The sequence below is a fragment of the Cylas formicarius genome, unplaced genomic scaffold (assembly GCF_029955315.1).
Source record: "Cylas formicarius isolate icCylForm1 unplaced genomic scaffold, icCylForm1.1 PGA_scaffold_9__14_contigs__length_23061073, whole genome shotgun sequence".
Taxonomy (NCBI): domain Eukaryota; kingdom Metazoa; phylum Arthropoda; class Insecta; order Coleoptera; family Brentidae; genus Cylas; species Cylas formicarius.
In genome coordinates, this window is record NW_026844365.1 from 15,294,697 (window position 1) to 15,316,679 (window position 21,983).

The 21,983-nt window shown below is 33.9% G+C and overlaps 1 protein-coding gene across 6 annotated transcripts in view; it reads right to left on the minus strand.

The window, feature by feature from the left end:
• Positions 1-21,983, minus strand: part of LOC132707251 (cell adhesion molecule Dscam2) — a 312,262-nt gene that overhangs the window by 51,692 nt on the left and 238,587 nt on the right. For all 6 annotated transcript variants that reach the window (XM_060679030.1, XM_060679031.1, XM_060679029.1 and 3 more), the window contains exons 7-10: positions 20,623-20,726; positions 18,103-18,241; positions 17,268-17,470; positions 14,634-14,778 (exon numbers count right to left, since the gene is read on the minus strand). In XM_060679030.1, coding sequence (XP_060535013.1) covers positions 14,634-14,778; positions 17,268-17,470; positions 18,103-18,241; positions 20,623-20,726 — 591 coding nt within the window. The remainder of the gene's footprint in view (positions 1-14,633; positions 14,779-17,267; positions 17,471-18,102; positions 18,242-20,622; positions 20,727-21,983) is intronic.

Below are 21,983 nucleotides of genomic sequence, written 5' to 3' on the forward strand. Positions count from 1 at the left end.
TTTCCTCATTTCAAACAGATTTATTACACTGCCCTACTACATGTAATTACTAAATCAAACATTTGCCGAGCTATGTTTTATTTTCATATTGACTTGTTTCATTTCTTTTTGGATCCGGAAATGTAAATAAAAATAGATAATTATTTTAAATGATTGAATTAAATTTTATATAGTCAAAAGCTTAGAGTCTTGTGATCCATAGCCCACCACTTCCTAATTAGTTCTACGTCGACTATGTTTTTGAAAAATCTTCTCTGGAATATCCAACCCAAGTTTCGAATTAATAAAACAAATTGCTCGAAGCGTTACCACGCGGAGCCTCTTCATACACCTAACGAGGAAATATCGCCCGTTGTCCGGAAAACAAACTGAAACATATGACGGTGGCGGTTCGCTAGACCTTGAAGATTTTCCCTTTTGTGTAAAGTATAATGAAGATAAGTCTTAGCACATAACGTGGAGGTGATTTTGGTGTTGTTAATTTCGTTGTGTGGATCCCCGGACCATTCGTTACGTTTAGCTGCCGGAGGAAAACAGAAACGGAACCACTGTTTAGTTTATTTTTATTAGCAGAGAGCAAATGAAATGTATACATAAACAAAGACATTATTTACAAACTAGAAAGTTCATATTTGATTGTCGCCATTGTACATCATATTTTACAAACACATTTTACTCATAAAATCCGTCACGGACAAATCTCAGTTAAAGGCGTGAGAGAGAATCCGCTTCGAACGCTTTAATTATGGGGCGGATAGGGGCTGGGGCGGACCTCGTTCATTTTCTAGTTCATTTGAGACGGGTTATGAGTTTTCGAACTAACGTCGACGCTCCCAATACTCGCAGACGGTCTCGACCGTTACGGCAAATCAATTAGAAGTTTGTGCTTGGCTTTCGGCTGAACGTAATTCGTAAAGTAACTATCAATCGGCTCTCAGGACTGTAAGCAAGGAGACGGTTCTTGTTCCGGCGTTTCCCGCCCTTGTAATAATTGATATATTATGTGTCAGAAATTGCAGTGTCCAGTAAATCCAAATATATTTTATTAATGTTTGGTTAGTTTTGGTTAGTTAGTAGTGGGGACAAATATAAATAAGAATCCATGACATTTTCATACAAATTTATTGAAAGGGATTTTTAACGATTCAATAGTAGGGTAGACTGGGTACGGTTGTAACAATTTTCACATAATAGCCCTTGACACAGACGCTATGGCTTTAAACTACGATTAAAGAATTTTTCATAGAAGCTTTGTCATTTACCTTGAAACCAAAATCAACATAAGGTGCATACGTAAAATAGTTATACCGTAATTAATCATTTTGTAAAGTGTGTACGACTGTTACAATAGACCCCATGCCAGGGGCGGTTGTAACAGTGATGGGGCAATTGCAACATACAGAAAGAATACACAATTTGAGTATTTAAGCCAGTTTTAATACTCAAACAATCACTTGAATTATTAATATTCAACAAACCATATATTTGTTATGAAAATAAGAAGAAGTTAAGTTTGTTCCTTAAACTTAATCAGACTCATTGCTTAGATTTTTTTTAGAAATAAACGTAGTTAAATCTCAGAAATAAACAAAATATTTTCCTATGGTTCTATTTAGAATAACTAAACCAACCAACAATACTCGTAGTGAGAAAAACCTGAATTCAAAACTAAAGTCATCAAAAATATTTTTTCTTAATCGTAATCAGATTTACTGCAGTTATGTCATATGTAATATCTATTCCCATCCGTACAAGCTTCGTAAGACTATAATGTACATCCGCCTTGACATTGTATAAAGCTCTCTCGAGATCGACTTGATGAATATGATTCTAGACAAACAAGAAAATAATTTTCTTCATCTAATGATGAACTAGGTGGTGTAATGGTCTTCTTTTTCTTCCCTTTATCTTTACCTTTCTACTTTTCTATATTCTCCTTTATATTGGATTTTTTTCAACTGTTTCTGTCGTTCTTCGTATTCTTTTCTTACTGCTTCCAGGAGTATCTGTGTTTTTCTATCTCTTGTTCCTAATTTCCTAGGAGGAGCTTTTGGGAAAGGCCGTAATGCTTCAGGCGAGAATAAAGATTGTTTACTTGCGGACGGAATTGCTTCTAATTCCGTACAAAAAGCAGCAGCACGAGAAGAAACGCTTGGTTTCAGATTTGCTGCTTGCATCGCAATATTTTGAGAAGACACTGGTGATTGAGTGTTAGAAATTGCTCTATTTTCAGGTTCAGATGGACGCATTGTGTGATTATGATTAGAAGCGGCAATTTATCCTGTATCATTTGGCTCTGGCCTGTCTGTCACGAATGATGGTGCTAAATCAATTGCGTGGTTGAATGGGAAGATCCCTGTCTTTCGAAACCGTGCCTGAATATTAGCCTAAGGTCTGTTATGATGCTCGGTGTGTCATAAATCGTCATGGTTTTACCTGGATGATTTCGCATCCAGGCATCACAGGCAGTGCATATTGCTTTTTTGAAAGGCCCATAACCAGAACTATTCAATGGCTGTAATTCGTGCAGTGGGCGGATATATATATATATATATATATATATATATATATATATATATATATATATATATATATATATATATATATATATATATATATATATATATATATATATATATATATATATATATATATATATATATATATATATATATATATATATATATATATATATATATATATATATATATATATATATATATATATATATATATATATATATATATATATATATATATATATATATATATATATATATTCTCACGTATTGATTCACGGATGGAAAAATGTGATGACACTATATTCCGGGATATCATCCGTTCGCTCGTTGAACTCCGACTGGAATCCTGCATCCGACTGGACAGGATTCCAGTCGGATGCAAGATTTGCAGGATTCCAGTCGGAGTTCAACGAGCGAATATATATATATATATATATATATATATATATATATATATATATATATATATATATATATATATATATATATATATATATATATATATATATATATATATATATATATATATATATATATATATCATCCTCCAAATCCGATGATCGACATTTGGCTATGGTAGATCGTCTCATGATAATCATACCTTTTGACGTAGTCGTTGTATATCCTATATAAGATGTTGCAACCAAATTGCAGCGGTAGATGATCTGCCATTGTCTAGTTGAAAAATTGGATTTTGCATTTGCTGAAAGTGCAAAGACAAAGTGCAAGTGCAAGACAAGTTGCAAAATATCATGATGTTTTTGTTAAAAAATTAGAGGTAACCTTCTTCCAACTATTATGGCACTCAAAACCATAACACCCATTTTAAGCTAAATGAAAAATTGAGGTTTTCTATTTATTTCACATCACGTAGCTGTTAATGGCCAGCCCAACTGAGGACGAAATTAACACCTAGATCAGAAATCTTAGGAGTCGTTCTTCACTATCCCTGTTTTTCTTTTTTTTTGTATAGACTTTTTCCCGAAATTGTATACCGCTGTAGCATTTCGACCAATTCTATTTTCAAAATTTCTGTTTTTTTTTTTTCAAAACTAAAAATATGCGTGGTTTGTTAGAACGAGTCGAGTATACCATCATAGAATAGTTAGTTCACATTAGTTGAAAGATTTTTACATAAGCTACATTACAGGATCCAGTTGTTTGTATTTGATGATTGCTTCTTTTACATCTGAAAGGTCCATTCATCTTTTCTCAGTCTGAGGACTACTTGATCTCTGCTCTTGTCTTATTTTTGTGGAAGTCACTATTTAATCACGTTCCTAATGCTTTCATCTGCTTTCCCCCCATTCATCTTTTAAATTTTATGTTCTTTTGTAATTTACACCTGATGTTTTTTGAAATTATGTTGGGAGAATAGCTAATTATCTATTAGCTAAACTTTTTAAATGACGTCTCTACGGTAATAAGGGTCAAACAGGTAAACAAGTTTCAGAAGTTTCGCTGCACATCGACGTACTCTCTCACAGCAATCCATTGTATGCTGCTCGTATACGCAGTTCTAATCGGCTTTGACCCAGAAATCCGACGGTGTTCATTTCATTAAACACCCTAAAAGGTGCACAAGTTGGTTTTCGTAGGTATACGTGTCGTACGTGTCGCTTTGATGCGAATTTCGCGAAAATAAATCCGGGCTGCCGGACGAAATGAAAAAGCTCCGGCACTGCTGTTTATGTTTTTCCAGTCGCGGTACATAAATTTTATACTCGGGAAACTCGCGAGAAGGATTTTTCCCTACTTTCGACCGAATGCGCGAAAGAGATAATGTTCCCGGAGTTTCCGGGAGAAAATGTTATGGTTGGCTTCCGGCGAAAATCGCTATTTAACTATTTTACATTTTCGCTGTAACTCTTTTGTTATTTTCTCTTTCGGGGTGGAGTGATGACGTTTTTAGGTTCAAAAGGACGTCAAGTTTGAGGGAAAAATTTTCCTCGTTACTGTGAGTTTATTTTTGTTTAGCATTATTTTTAGGAAAGTGACATAAACAAATCTTCACCTCACACAAAGTCAAGTTGGCTATGAACATCTAACTATTATATATTTCGGAAGAAACCCATACCAACTTACAAATTTCGCCGACTCTGTTTTTTTATGCTAAATTGTTATCGTAGAAGGGCTGATAAAAATATGCTGCCGCAAAGATAGCAAGTGTCTTTTGTTTCTTTCAAGTAAATAATTTATTTTTATTATTTTATATTTTTAGGTTCAAACGCAAATTATTTTTGTATTACAGTATTGGAATTGTGGAATGAAATGAAGTCTTTTGGGTGTAACAATTCTCAAGAACAATGTGCATTTATGAAAGTTAACTTGATTTTTTTTTTAAATTGTCCTGTTTCTAAGGTACGTTCTCTCAATCGATTTGCTCATTTTACTTCTCCATTAAAAGAAAAATGGATTTAAGCATGTCGAAAAGAGTTAAAACTTATTGAAAATAAAGAGTGGCTGGAGACGATGCTATATTTAAGAAGAACAGCTTACTGAAACAAGAGCGTGGGAGACACAGGAGGAACTTAGAAGGAGTTGGTCGGTCACCTAACTGTGCTTCAGAATACCACACACTCAATTTACAAAACACTATGTTAATAAACAAATGTCTGGAGAAGAAGCACTTTTGACAATGTTAGTAGCTAAATTGACTTGACATCATCACAACGTAATAAGAACATAAGATCCAGAAAGATTCCCATCTTACAAAAAATTATGTTACCCAAACAAAGGAAATATAGTGATAACGCCTATTTCTGCACAGGTAACGATCCAGGCATTGTTACATCGCACAGTTCAGCGATTAATAAAATTCCAAGAGGAGAATCAGAAGTTCTACGTGATTTAACTTTGGTTTCGAAGTGGGGTTTTGATGGGAGTTTAGGGTATTTAACTTATAAGCAACGGTTCGTTGAAATGGAAGCAGAAGATCCTAGCGTTTTTATATCTTCGATAGTTCCACTTTAACTGTATTCTAAAAATCTTGAGAAAAAGGTTGTTATATGGCTGAATCCTCGCCCATCTTCTCCTAGGTATTGTAGGCCAAAAAACAATAATTTTTGCCAAGGAATCAACCGAACTTTCGGTAAGGGAAAAATATAATTGACACACAAATCAAAGAATTAAAAAATTCTATTGTCTATTGTCATAAACCTTCACACACGGACATAGTCATCCATAACAGCTCACATCACCCTTATACACACAAAATGGCTGCATTTAACTCTTTGATACACAGACTTCTTAATACGCCACTCTCAACAGAAAATTACAACAAAGAACTTAATATAATTAAACAAATAGCACTGAACAACGGCTACAATCCGTCCATTATAGATAAAATTATAAATAAAAAACAAATACAGACAACAGTAAACTCTATTTATCCGAAACCAAATACAGAACACGAACAATTTAAAACAATTACATACATAGGAGAACCTAGCGGAAAAGTTTCAAAACATTTGTCAAAATGTGGGTTAAAAATAGCTTTCAGAACTAACAACACAATAGGAAAATATTTTTAAAAAAATAAATTGAAATGTCCAAAATCTCAAAAATCAGGTGTCTACAGGTTGAAATGTGGATCTTATCCTAAAATTTATATTGGACAAACAGGTAGATCCTTCAAGAAACGCATTAACGAGCATATAAGAGCGTTTAAAAACAATAGTCTAGATTCAAATTATGCTACACACTTAAACACAAAAAAAAACACATTTTTGACGACAATTTTGATATATTACACACAGCCACAAAAAGTAGAAAATTAAATTTATTGGAAGCCATGGAGATTAACAAAATGAGACATTCAAATGTATTGCTTAACGATCAATTAGATTTAAATACCTCTCCTTTATTGAACTTAAATTCTCGCAACAACATTAATTAAGGTTTTATGGTCATTTTTCGGTATATATAGTAGCAGGTAGTTTGTAAAAATTACATTTGATAAAGACACGGTGTTGTCGAAACAATTGTCATGTCATAATATATAATTTCGTGAAAATCTGAACTTTTAGTTCTTATTTATTTTGATAAATGGATTTTCATGAAGTAAAAGCCACCTAATTCAATGATTATTATTCCTACTTTTATTACATATGACTAATTGAAACAAGATTGCAATTACATTTTTGGTATCCCTGTCCCTCCGAAACTGACTGCTTTTTTGCAATTTCTCTTAATGTTTTTTTTTTTCACTTGACAACAATTCTAATGGAACTAACTTTCTTTTACACACAGCAAATTGACTTCTATAGTATTTTTCACGAATAGTGCCGTTTTGTCATTATTAAAGTCACACCGACCTCTATCTAAATCTGGAATATGCACTCTGACAGTTTCACCTACGTAGCAAGATGGGAATTTGTCATCTGACATACGCTTCAGTTTTTCTGATTGTTTTTCAAAACAATTTTTAGCTTCTGGTCTATTATCCAAAATACTGAACTGCTTTATGCAAATATCACAATTCTTACTAACTAACGTCTGAAGAAGGCACCCATGATTTAAAAATTCGCTGGTAGCATTTCCATCTTCCCTTACTTCAAAGATTTCTTCAACACTACCATTATTATTCTGCAAGTCCTTTCCTTCGTGAACTTCAATTACTTGAATTAAAGTATTTCGGTCAACTTCAACTGCTTCTGTCCAATAGGGTATTTTAATTATTTCCGAATCGTTTCGGCAATATCTTTAGAATTTTTGTTCTGTATAATTTTAACTCCTTTATTCTTCTCGTCAATGTGCATTTCTTTAATTTCTTCACTACGACCTGTTATATTTTTATTTAGTTCATGTAACTTCCATCCACAGTATTTTCTATATCCAACAGCTCTTCTTCAGTATTAATTCCTTCAAGAGGCTCTTTAGACATGTTTTAATCTAATAAACCAATGTTCAAATCCGCACCAAACATTGCTTTATATGGTGAACGTTTTATCCAGCAGTATTAGCACTTTTAGTAACTGCAGTTTCAAAAAATTCTTGGAGCATTGGAGCATTTACCACTTTTTTTAGCCTAAGACGTTTGCCAAATAATTTACAAAATCAAAGGTAGCAGACATAGTAGTACTTTTTCGTAATTGAATTTTCCGGATGTGAATTAATTCATTGGTATTTTAACCACATTTTCAAGGATGAGAAATTGGCGTATACTTCATTCATTCATTACTTTTTATCTTCGGTCCTCGTAGGCCTACTCATTTTAAGTCTTTCTGGAAGCATTCCGCTTTGAATGCCTTATTTAAATATGATAAAACGGATCCTGATAATCATTATTTAATTAGTAAGTCAATTAACTTTATAACAGAGACTCTATATTTCATTTATGTCGTCCTTGTTCCTTAAATCTAAACTAGATATTATTTTACCACCGTTTATTATATTTACTTCACTTCACAATATACCTTTTATAACAATATCTTTTTTTGACAAGCCAATTTTACCATGTTACCATAAATAATTAAATATAAAAAACTATGAGTAGCAAATGGAAAAATACATTCTATAACGTATTAAACAAAAATAATATTCCGTCATTTTGATAACATTTCTTTACATCGAATTTTGTAAACTGATCGATGTTGCTCATTGAGAAGTCAACCTGGAGGGTTAATTGACTTACTTCTGAAATTATTTCTATAGATATGATTTAATATTTAAAACTGTTTTAATATCCCACAAATTTGTCGCCCCGCACCGTAGAAATGAAAGCGAGAAGTTCCCACATAGTGTAAAATACCCTGGCTTAGTTTGTCCTTGTCAAACAGGATGAACACTAATCGGACCCTCATAATCGCACCCCAACATCTCATCCCCTTTCATTAATATAAGTGCCCCCTACACGTGCCTTCTTCCTCCCTATACAACGGGACCACTGGGTCAGAAATTACACGCTCCAGTTCCATTTTCCCCCGATTGTTGAAACATTTCACGCTTCTTTCGTCCTGCAATTCATTAACCGTTACCTCCATAGGGATGATGTGTCGATTGGGGACGAACTCTTAGACGCCGATTCAATTTGTCCTTTTGCGAGATCTTCGGCAAGTTCGCTTTATTGATCAGAATTTACGTTGGTTTAATCCATATAGCTGCTAGTTAAATATAGGCCACACATATGCTGTTGCCAACATCCGATAATGTTGAGGAGGTTTACATTTCGAATTTTTAGGAAAAGAAGCAAATGAAGTGAATGAAGGCCGCTGTTTACAAAGAGAATTGAGCAAATTGCAGGTTAGTTTGTGAAATTTATTTCTGGATGAAAAGTTATGGACATCTAGGGGGCATTAATTTGAACACCACAGAAAAACGCGCATTGGCTTGCGAAAAAATTTTTATCACATTAGAATTAATGTCATTACATAACATATTTTTTATATTATGTTATCTGCAAATCCATTATCTCTTTGCTGGTGAGCCACTTGACAAATTCTTGTTTTTGCCCAAGACCAAGATGATGTTTCTTCTAACGGTAGAGGATGATTTGCAAGTTGTTTTGCTATTTCTTTTTGTGGTTTGTGGTTTTCTACTTAATACAGTCCTCTCGTTCAAGCTCCACCAAAATTCTAATATTTCCTATTAAAAATAGAAAAAGGCAACTTTGAATTCCATATTTTGTGTCATCATCAAAGATTTCCGATGGTCTTCCTGGGCTTGTCCTTTTGCCAAACTACTGTGACATTGAAAATTTAGTAATAATAATATGCAAATATACATATTACTACATTACAAAATATTAGATGGTACCACTTTTAAGTCTAAATAAAATGCAGGCATCCAGCAAAGCCAGACTGTTCAAGCCTCAATTTAATGTAGACCAAATTACCCATAGAACCAGAAAAAAAAAGAATCAAATAAAAAAAATTAAATATGCTACGCAGAGCTTAGAATACGTTCGTTAGTTTTAAATAAAGAGAGAAGGAGACAGGAGATACCGAAATTATTGAGTTCCAAGAAGATATTTTTTAATTTTTAAAAGTTTTGATTAATTTTACAAAGTTAAACGTATAGATTATACTTTAATAATAAAAGTAATAATAATCATCATCATCTTTATTTCCAATTGTGTTAGTATATTACAAAATACACAAGCACAACGGAAATAGGGTCTAATACCTTGAGATACTATACAATTAAAAATTCTTATATCATTTTCTCAAAATAGTCTTTTATTGAGTTGGGTTCTAATTTTATCAGAAGTGTCTTTAAAATGTCTTTTAAATCTTTCTAAATTATTTATTTCTTTTAAATTCTTATAAAATCTTCTACACATATAATATTAACTCTTATCAGTTAGAGTTAATCTATGTATTGGGTAATTTACATTTCGCATTCTAGTGTTGTACGTATGAGATGATACATGCAGTTCGAAATATTCCAGGTTTTTAAAAAGAAAATGAGTGACGCATAAATATAGACACCGTATAATGTCATTAAACCTTCCATCTGAAAAATTCCTGGACAACTATCTCCACACTTCATCTTTTTAATTAGCCTTATAACTCTTTTCTGAACTACAAATAATCTTTGTACTTCGCTGTGGCCTACCCAAAAAATAATTCCATATTTCAAAATGGGCAAAATATAAAATTTTTGTTGTATTGTGGTGCATAAACCTTCTAACTAGTCCAATTCCATAACAAACAGAATTTAACCGTTTTTTAAACTATCAATATGCATTCCCATTCCAGTCCACAAATTCATCTACACTCTCAACTATATTAATAATATGCTTTTCATATTCGAAATAGGGTGGTTTATGCAATTTAGACTGTTTTATTCGAAACAAAATGGCGTGTGACTTATCTTTATTTAAAATTAATTTGTTTTCTTTAAACCAATTGTCGGCTTTTCCAAATTTACTACCATTGTTCAGAACCTGAGTAATATCTGTACCTCCCACAAGTAAGTTTGTGCCGTCTGCATAACACACATATTATAAATAGAATTGGTCCTAGCATACTGCCTTGTGCGATACCATATAGGCTCTCTTTAGATTCTGAGTAGTGAGGGCGTCCATTTTTCATAACTTTGGCAGACGGTTTCTATTCGATAAATAGGATCTAAACAGTTCGAGCACTTGTCCTTGGACACCATACAATTCTAATTTTTTTAGGAGTAGATCCAATATAGAGACAAATCCAAAAAAATGCCAAGTGACATACCGTCATTTTCGATATGTATTAGTAAGATTTTGTTTTAGTAAAGTGCAGTTTCAGTGAATTTGCCAGGCGTTACAGTTACAAGTTACAGTCAATGACGAAATCTACCACATACTGCTACTTCAAATATTTTTGAAAAACCAGGGAGAAGACTGATTGGTCTATAATTATCCATTTCTTCCTGGTCACCCTTCTAATATAATGGCTTGAATACAGCTGTTTTTAATTGATCTGGAAAAATTCCATATTTGAAGCTGTTGTTTAATAAATGACTAAGAACAATGTTAATATAGGGCACTTATAATTTAACTATGCTTGTAGATATTTCGTCATAACCACTACCGTGATTATTCTTTATTTTATTAGTTATTTCAGTAACTTCATCTGGTGACACCGATCTGAGGAACATTGTTTGGTTGTTAACTGATATTTTAGAACTGAATTGTTTGGCTCTGATTCTTTGATTAGATCTGGTATAACTGATAACAGATACTGACTATAACCTACCTACCTAGCATTTGACAATTACGATTGTTGTTTTTATTTAAAATGTCATTGCCAATTGACCACATACATTTTGTTTTATAATCCGAACATTCAATCTTCTATCTGTATTCTTCAGCTCTGGACGTTTTTAAGAGTTTGTCGTGTTCTTTTTTTGTTTGGTTATATTGCGATTTAAAGTAAGCATAATGTCTAGAGAGTACAAGTAAAATGTTTATTTTAATTTTAACATCTTGAACTCGCTGGCTATTTCTATGAGAGTGCTTTTTTCTTTTATTTATCAACTTCAACGGAAAATAATAATTGAAAGATCTACCAAAAGCATTTAAAAAATTAGACCATCGTCCATTAACGTTTTGTTCTCGAATCTTACATAAATCATTCCAATTCTGTTCAGATGTACACTCCAAAATTTTTGTTTATTTTCGTTTTGAGAAAATTCTCACATAATGGGGCTTTTCGTCCTACGGTTTTAATAGAAATTCAATTTTCTGTGCTGTATGGTCCGAGATAAATGTATCTAATACTAAGCAAGGTACAAAATCACAATTTACAAATATATTGTCTATAGAGCTTGATGTCTTTAAGGTTATTGTTGTTATTGTTATAGTTGAAATATAATGGAGTATTTTTTCGGTTTAAGTGAGCTTGAATATGACTGCCATCGGACCTAGTGTTCTGTCGTTTAGCTCAGTGAGCATGCACTGTTGTATCCCGCCTATGGCTCATATACCCTAATTTTCCAATAATATCTTTATAATATCTTTGCCAATAATATGCTCTATATTTCCCTAGACACGAACAACAAATATTCCCAATGCTTTCCATCTTGACTTCGACACATAAACATTGAGTAATCAAACATCCGGACGTGAGAATATGTACCAAAAATAGTTTCCAGAAAAAGTACTGCACACAGGTGACTAGTTGATGTTGAATAGGTGAAAGTCGCTTTGAGAACTGGATAGACACATTGCCATTAGTGCTGCGTATGGCGACTGGATTTTTTTTATAAAAATATTTACCACTACGTATCCACATTTATTTAAACTTTTTTTTTTGGATGAGAACTCTCCAGTCCAGCACTTTTTTAACACCCTGTATAGCTTTTCATTGGCACACAGTGTTTGTAAAAGACGTAGTTACTCAGTATAATTTAGAGAACTCACCACTTATTGCGATTATTCTAATATCTGGTGCCGTCTTAGAAAACTGCATATCGCTACCAGCCTGCAAGGGTCGGCGGATCGAGTTCTGCAGGGTGGCCTTTCATTTTACAACATCGTAAAATTCGACACGACGAGACCGGAGAATATTAAAGTGGGTTTTTGTCACGTTACGCTTACGTGGAAATTACTTTTGACGTCAGTTTTATGCACACAGGCTCGTATTGCTCGAAAATGTAAGTCAGTTTCGCGGGGAACGTTCGGAATGAAAAGATGCGACCCGGTTTTTATCCGTCAATCGCGCTTTTACTGCTAGCGGCAATGGTATTTGGTTAGATCTAAAAGGAAGATTCCCAACTAATTAGTTTTTAAAGAGTATTAAAAAAAAGTTTTTAAATTTGTCCATAATGTTCCGCTACTTTTAAAGCATCTTTACACCATCTCAATTTCGACTTTTAAGCACTTTTGTAAGTGTTCTAAATAGTACTAACAATAAAAAGACTGATTTTGGTCACTACATATCTTTACATTTCCATACCACTTGAGGAAGGTAACCTTATCGTTGGTCTGAGAATGCCACTCGACCAAGATTCATCCAACTGATTTGCTTTTAATTTTAGCCTGACTTGTGCAACCGTAATTGGAATCGTAATTGGTCTAGAAGAATAAATTATCCATAACTTTTATTTTATTTGCAAAAGTATTAATCTCTAAGTAATAGCGCAACCGGAATAAAGATGTGTTAACTTTTTTTTCTACTCCCCTCCGTAAAATGCCTAATTACATACCTATCTAACGTGCGGGAATCGTCACTTCACCGCGTTAGTTCCATTCCATTTCCCACGTCTTGAATTTTGACGTTTGTCAATTCTGACGGTCATGTCAGTGAATGTATTCGCGTTGTTTTGCGAAAATGTACCGAAAAAGTAACGGTCGTAGAAAAAGTATAGTATGCAACACGTTCGGTAAACTTTTTAATTCACTTGTTTATTAAACTCGTGAGTCAAATGGTGTTTACCGCACTTGTTGCATAATATACTATTACCTTACAGTTAAAAACTCCACAAAATTTTGATTTGGTTTTGATCTCATTCATTCCTGAAAATATATTAGAGCCACAGAGCTGCGTCCCTTACGCCTAACTTACTCGCGTCCCTGTTGGAAGAGTGCATTTGTTTTATACGCTGGCTTATTTTTTTTGTCGAGAGGAATCTCGGAATTTTAACGCGCGAATGGTATGCAAGTTCCGAAAATATCCACCAATTCCATGTTCAGAGGGGGAGATAAAAATTATAGGGCGCGATAATCGATCATAAACTTTTATGCGGTTGATCAAGGGGGATATTCGACAGAGCTGTCAAGCGTTACAAATTTGTTTGTTTAAAGTGGTTTTCACTTTCAAGTAACCTTGTATATTATATACACTTTCCTGATTTTTGCCTTTTTCATTATCCTCGACTCTGTTAAATAATGACGTAGTTCTATTCGTCGTCTATAATAGGTTTATTAATAAAAATCGATCAAGGAATGAGAACATTTTCATCAGTAAAATTAAGTTTTAAGGTTTCTTATAATATATAATAGAAAAAGAGTACCTTATGTTTTTAGTTAATCTACTCTCCTTTATCGCCAGAAAGCCTGCGTTCATGCTTTGACATTTCGCGCTATTAAGACGAATTATGGTACACTCGATCAAAAAGGTCACGTCATATTATAAATTAAAACAGTCAAAGCACCGAGACTGGGGGCTTCCCTTTCATTCATGTTTCGTCGGTTTTCTTTTAAGGTACCATTCGTAATTATATTTTATGAAATTTCTTCGTAACGTTCAAGAAACGACTTGCAATAAAATGGCTTACCTGAATGTTTGTCAGTAGTAGTAATTTCAGTTTTCTCAAATTTTAAATAGAAATTGATTTAACTAACAGAAACCCGAACTATACCGGCTGGCGAATTTGTCATGTACTTAAAAGCAACCTGTATATTGACGTTTTTATATATTAATTTGTTTTGATAATTATTTGTTTATGATTATTGTTGTTAGTATTGCATTGCATTGAAAATAAAAGAAAATGACAATCGTGACACGAAAGTTGTGGATAAAAAAAGCAAACCAGATTGCTACTTTTTGGGTAACTGTATACATTTAGGTTTAAAAATCTGAATCTGAAAAATCTAAAAAAACGGAACTTTCAGTCCTCCGTTATATGTGGGTAGAGAAGAATCCAAACGCCAGTGATACAAAAAAATATTACAAAAGCTTCTTCTTACCTTCCGTGACTTGGTAAGGAGAAACCATCTAGCAACCAAGATATTTGAGGTGTAGGGTTGCCGGATGCACTACACTTTAGGGACACCGCTGGACCTGGCTGCAGGGTTTGCTCGATGAAGCTGTACAGCAACACTGGAGGAGCATCTGATATAAAAAATATATTGTTAGGTAAATCCATTAAGTAATCGCGTGGGATAGTTGAATCGAAGTTGGATAACATTGTTCAAAGAACGAGTGCTTCAAACTGGTGAAAACATCGGTGTAAAATATCCCACAAGTTAATTTTCCAAACAAACATCCACAGGCTACTGTAATACTTTTTATAAAACTTCTGGATTATTCCTGTGTCGGTTTTTGTTGAGTCGAACTAGCTAACGTTTCGCTAATCATCCTGTTGACTTCGTCAGAGCTTGATTGGAACTGCTTTTATATTGTTTGAGGGGGCGGAGCTAAATGAGGGGCATAAATGATTACTTGCAAGAATTTTAGTTTTATGGAATAAAATTTTATGTCCGATTTCGTGGTTGTGTTCTATCCGACTCCGTCGAAAAATCTATTACCCCGCTAAAATTCCAGTATTCCAAAAATATTCTCTACCAAAATATTCCTTATTAAAATCCTTTACGGGGAAAACTGACAGGTTCGTACTTAATTACTTTCACTTCTTTGAACAAATAAAAAGCATTTCATTACATACACATGTTATTCTGGTTAGTTTTGACGTAGAATCCCTCTTTCCTAAAGCTGCTATTCTTGAAACTCTCACCATCAAAGCTTTGCACTTTAATTGAAAAATGCTGGTCTGGAACATATTCTTCTAAAAACGGTCAAATTTTTGAACAAACGTCCCGGAACAGCTATGGGTTTTCCACTATCACCAGTCATCGGGAATATATTTATGGAAGGCTTTGAGAACAAAGCTCTCGACACCTTCCATCTAGGACCAAAATTATGGAAACGCTACGTCGATGATACTTTTGTTATTTAGCCTCATGGTCAGGAATTCCTAGGAGATTTTATTAGACATTTAAACACAATACACTCTAACATATGTTGTTCTTTTCAATAGAAAATAGATCGATACCTTAATGCATCGTGACATCACAATCCGGCCCAAAAATAATCGGTTATCAACTCTCTTGTTTACCGAGTCGTAAAACTATCTTAGCACGAGCCATTGAACCCAGAATTAAAACCCCTTATCTCTGCTCTTCTCTCTAATAATTTCCACATTATAGATATTAAGAGTTCCATCAGAAAATACACGTCACCACAACCTTCCAGTAGCACTGAAACCGAAAGCAATCCCACGCTTGCCACGGTTTTCCTTCCTTATATTCAAATCATCACTGACCACAAATCAAAAGTTCTAAAGGAATATAATGTCAAAACCAGATTTACCACTTGTCCAAAAATCTCTCAACATCTTCGATCTGTCATTGGAGAGACCGGACGAAAAATACCAACTAAGCTCCAGGAACATGAAAGAGCCTTAAGACTAATACAAATAAATTCATCAGTACTTGCCTAACATAATCACGAAAGCAGAAGTAAAATTTTCTTCGATAAAACTAAAATTCTTGCATGTAATCAATTCTTCTACCAACGAAAAATCCGAGGGTCTATAGAAATCTATAAGCAACCTAACAATCTTAACTGCGACTATCTGTCATCAATAAGGGAATCAGTCATCCGGGAAGGTGTTTATGCCCCTCATTTAGCTCCGCCGCCCTCAGACAATATATAAGCGAGCCAGTTTCAGTCAATCTCCGAAGAAGCCAACAGGATGATTGGCAAAACCTTAGATAGTTCGACTCAACAAGAACCGATGCAGGGCTAATCCAGAAGTTTTATAAAAAGTATCCCATCTGGTTTTTATATTATTTTTCACTGAATGTAACTATTTCCCTTATAGTATTTGTAAATATGTGATCTATTTATAAACAAAAATAAACATCTTCTTTGGCACTTAGTAGAAAGAAATTATACTTTAGAAAATTTGTTTTCAACTTTTTAATTCCACTAAAATTTACGTAGTGCTCTCAAACTAACAGAAGATATCTGAAAGGACGGATTAATTCCAAATCTATTCAAATGAGTCCGGAATGCATTTAAATCCATCCGGTTTATTTTATTAACCGAATCAAAAGAGCTCGTCGGGTTGCGGCTTTCAGGCGCGCAATGCCATAAACTCGCTTACCGTATTTTAATAGTAAGCCCCATGGTATTACAAATAAATTCTAACTTTCTTGGCATCGCTTTTCGAGCCGTTGTTAATTTTAATTACACGTTTAAGGCCGGCGCTTGTGACTACCATGGAATATTACTAATGATCGTTTCGGTTCTCAAGGTTTTTTTATTGGTAAATCTGGTTTTCCTTCATGGTGCAATTTGATTGCATTTTGTTCAATAGACCAAAGAGTTTTAATGTTAACAATTGCAGAAAATTTTCAAGTTTCCAAGTTTGATTTTGTATTCGAAATTGCTGACCTCAGAGATCCTAGAGGGAGTGCAGATAAGGACATTCGCACCTTACTTTTAATTTTAGTGTTGAAAACTTTGTATTGTTTTGATTACTTTATACCCTTTAATTCTAACCAAACGAAAGCATTTTTAAAAATTATTTTCTCTACCTCCGAGCTGCAACTCAGCAGCAGCCTGCGCAGTATCCCCCTCCGCTCGTCTAACCACACACTGGTACATGCCCCTGTCCTCCCTGCCCACGTTGTTGACGATCAACGTTTCGCTTGATCCCCTTCCCGTACTTGGCAGTTGGCGTCCATCTTTGTACCACGTCACGAGATGTGGGCCGCCGCTTTGGGCAGATACGACGCATCTAATAAAAAATAAGCATTTATGCATATCATTTTAATGTAAACTATACGTTATTCGAAAATTCCACAAATATTTAATTTTAATAGTATAATATTTATATCTCTTAGTACTGAAGTAGATAAGCAAAGAGAGTTCGGGAGCTACATAACCTCAAACCTTATAGGAGCGAGAATTACACATGGCGCAATAACATGATTTAATTAGTGGTATTCCTATAGTCCATCACCCAATCACCAAATGATATAAAGGCAATAGGCGATGTTTTTGCTTCTGCTTTATGCTTTCAACAAAAATTTGAACGTGAAGACGTCAAACAGGAACAATCAAATAATGTTTTGAAGATTTTAAAATATATCTATTTAAGCCAGAGAATGAAAATCACTGGCTCTAAATTATTTTTATTTTTATAGACATTTACTCACTAGGCAGGTCATAGAAGGTTTTCTTTTAGCTCATTCTAGTAATTATTTGTATTATTTTCTATTCTTTTGTTAGTTTTTTTCCTGATTTTTTTTTCACCGAGCGAGTTACACACAATTTTCGTACAATTTTAGCAGTTTTTATTAAATTTTGTATTTTGGGTAACTCCCCTTTATGTTTCTATCGTAATCGCGTTCCGCGCGACGCTTTTACCTGTATTCCGCGCTGCCGCCCATGTGAACGCTGAGCAAGGGGGGTGAAATCTCCACGTGCAATGGGGTGGAAACTATTAGGCGCATTTCGGCTGTGGCCTCGCCGCCCGCGTTCGTCGCCGAACATCTGTAAACGCCACCTGTAAAATTTATCGGCGCCATTAAACGATTATCGTGTTACTTATGCGGGACGCCCCCACATTTAGATGGTCTTTTTTATGTCGAGAGTAATGCTACAATTTGATTGCGCAATTATTTGTTGCTTGCTTTCCGTGTTTGCGTGTTTGCATCCTGCAAAACAAGGGGGTGGGTATAAAATCTTTTTCATCTCTTTTTATACCATTCCACATACAGCATTTTCAAAATGTAAATGTGAACTATACGGCTTTACTTGTAACGCAATTCTCGGGAGCGTTTGATTGTGTACAATAGTCTCTTAAAATTTTTGCTACCTTAAATTGTAATTTTTTTTAGTTTAGAATATTTAGATTTGCCAGTCTAACCAATAATTTTGTTTTTTTTATTCAATAAAATAATAAGAGAAAATTTTGGTATTCAAAAAAAAACTTTATCCCTAACCAATCTCTGTCGTAAATCAAGAACAATAAAAAAAGACTACCAACTCTCAGCTCAGTTTTGAAATAAATTATAAATAAAATAAAAATATATATATTGATAAATGAGAAACAGAAAAAGCAAGCTCAAGGCTGCAATACATACTTTTAGTAATTTTGAATTTTTGAAGAGACCTCAAAAATTACGAGATTTCCGACACGAGTATTGACCTGTATAGAAATGCAGCCTTTTAATGAGGTGTAACAGAGATACTTATCGGAACAAAAATAAACGTTGGTGTGAAACAAGTGCGGAAACTTGGCTGCAGGATTTAAGGTTACAAAGGACTGCTCGATGCTGCGGGAAATTTAACTTAACAACAAGGAATAACGAGCGTCTTGTTTTTTGTCAAAGAATTATATTGGTCTTTCTTTTAACGACAATTGGCGCGAGACTGGAAGAACGCCTCTAGATCGAAAACTTCTTTCACGAAACGAGTACATTATTTATTGCGCGAGATCATCGAGCTTTTGTCAAACAATTTTTCACACAATCATCCTCCATTAAGAAGTAGCTACTATATAGCCTCTAACACAGATAAAAACAAGTTTTTTCTTTTTCTTCGATTTTTGATTAGTCGCAAATAACTCGCAGTAAGTTCTTCTGAAATCAAATTGAAGTTCTTCTTCTATTTTAGTCCGAACGCATGGAGCAATTTATATTTTGAACTTCTTGAAGTCACTTAGATAGTTGTTGTTGATTGTTTGCAGTTTTTGAATTTTAATTGCCTTCATACTATGATTAATAGGTGTATTTGTGTATAAAGATTCATAAGACATTCTAAAATGTACATCTTTTTGCGTATCGGTTAAATATTTGGCTTCCAAAAAAAAAGAATGCAAAAAATTAACTGAAAGTTATTAATACATTATGTTATTCTATTTCTCGAATTATATCAGAGATAAGATTAGCATCACTGTTTTTGTTTTTACTGCTGTAAAATAAAATTGTTTTCTATTTGTTATTTTCGTTATATTTCTTCTTGTCTTTTGCGACTTCTTTTTGAATTTCTTAGTTTTGCATTTAATTTTACTTTACTGAACGCTTTGACACAGAAATACTTTTTTCCCCTTCTTAAAGCACGAAAGTTTTTGATAACAGAATGCATCAAACAGTATGGTTACCATGCCATAAAACGGCTTATTCAGCTTGTAGTCTTCATTATTATATCAATTTTGCAAAAAGCATGTTTTTTGTAAGAAAACTTTGTGTTTTACATGTTGATGCTATACTATTTGGGTCGGAAAACCGGAATGAAAATTAACTGTCAGGTTTTCCTGAACCGTAAGGTGTCGGCGCTTAATCCGAGGATGTATTTTCCGATAAGAGTGGTTCTCTGATACGTCTTTGTTATCTCCACTGAAAAAGCGATTAAAAGAAAAGGAAATCGCCTTTTTGCAACTCCCAAATTCGATTTAGGACTATCTTCGGACTTCTATCGGCTTGTTACTTTTAAGGAGAGATAAATACACCCAACTGAAGAATTATCGGCTTTTCTAGGATTAGAATTGATGCCAGTAACTACTACGTCGGTTAGGTTACTCATTTTTGGATTAAAATCAACCAATCGAGGATTAGAAATTTTCAGTTCCATCTCAGATATTTCACTAAATCAATAATATAGAATAAAATAAGTAATAATTTAAAATATATTGTGTTTTGTAGAAAAATTTCAGATTGATTTAAATGAACCATTATTAATTCCTTTTCTGAATCTTTTCACCGTAAGAAGCTAAAACTTAACATAGAAGGTTTAATTTCATGTAACTATCATTGTAATGATTTTTAATTTATTATTTTAATCCCTTTGTCCCTAGAAAACGCAAAACAGATATTTTTTTCTAATTTTAAACAACGGAATATTTTGCCGAAATTTCATGTGATTTTAAATGTGTTTCGTACTTACCATCCTCGGCTGTGACAGCTTCGATGGCAAGCACTGGCCCCAGCTGTCTTGTTCTTGGCCCTGGTATTATCAAACTGGGCTCCAGACCTGCCTGATTGTACCATCTGCAATAATATCATATTTCTAAACCACAATTCTGCGTAGGTTACATCGTTTGACTAATCTATGTATTATATATTTTTCAGTATCTTATTTTAAATAGTGTCTGATAATGTACAGAAGAGAATATATCTTGAACTATCGAAATCTAAGCTATGTTTAAGCATATCTGGTCAATATTTCTGAGTTAAATTACTTTATTATCTTAATAATGGATAGAATTGATAGATCTTATACTACTTTTTGTTGATCATTAGTAGTAGGAATACTCTGGTTCTGCACCACTCCGACCTCCAAGTATGGAACCCAGAAGTACTTTCGTCCCTCTGCGAGAGTCATATATTGGTCCCATATAAGACTATATTTTAAGTAGCCAAAGAGAGGCTATGACTGTAAAAGGCAGCGTAAGTATTATGGAAACACATATACTGTAGAAATTTCCTGGCACAAAAATATATTTTTAAGGTAATTTTGAATTGTGGTTTTTAATAAATGCAGAAACAGTTTTGCAGTTTGCAGTTTTAGCCTTTTTTTTTATTAAATTTATCTGTGTTTATCATCATTGTAACGTCCACAATTTTTATTATTAAAGAACAAACTAACATTAGAACTTAGTTTTCAATTTAAAGAGAGCAACGACACTAGCAATAACCCGCATAAATTTTATAGGTTTATAGAAACTATTTTTCTTATGTTTAGACGTAGAATCGGACATTGAATGTTCTTCGTAACAGTCTTAGAAATTTCAACAAATATTCTTTTCTCAAAAATAGCTTCATTGCTCAATAATTACTAATAATTAGTAACTTCGCGCAAGACGCCCAGGTTTCTACCGCCCTCTCGCTTCACCTCAGCGCGCAATTCGTTACGTTCAGTTTTACTCGATTAAGTCTTTTACCCGGAGATTTAAAATTTAAATAACGACGAATAGAGGGGACTGGGCCGTCGAATATAAATTTTTGATTAGCATCGGTATCTCGCGACATCCAAGACGGGATGAAAATAAAATGGGCGATCGGGAAACGAACGTTTGGAAATTAATTAAACAACAATCGCGGGGATTTCGCTCTAAACCGAAAAATCCTGTCCTAAATTAAATCGTCAGATTAAATTATTTACGAGATATGCGCGGGGTCGGATTTATAGGATTTGGTTGGGCGTTTGAGTCGAAACAAATGTAGGCGGGATGGGGAATGAAGGTTTTGCCGCCTCGATCGAGCCAAATTCGTATTTAATAACACTTGCGCGCCTAAAAGGGCCCG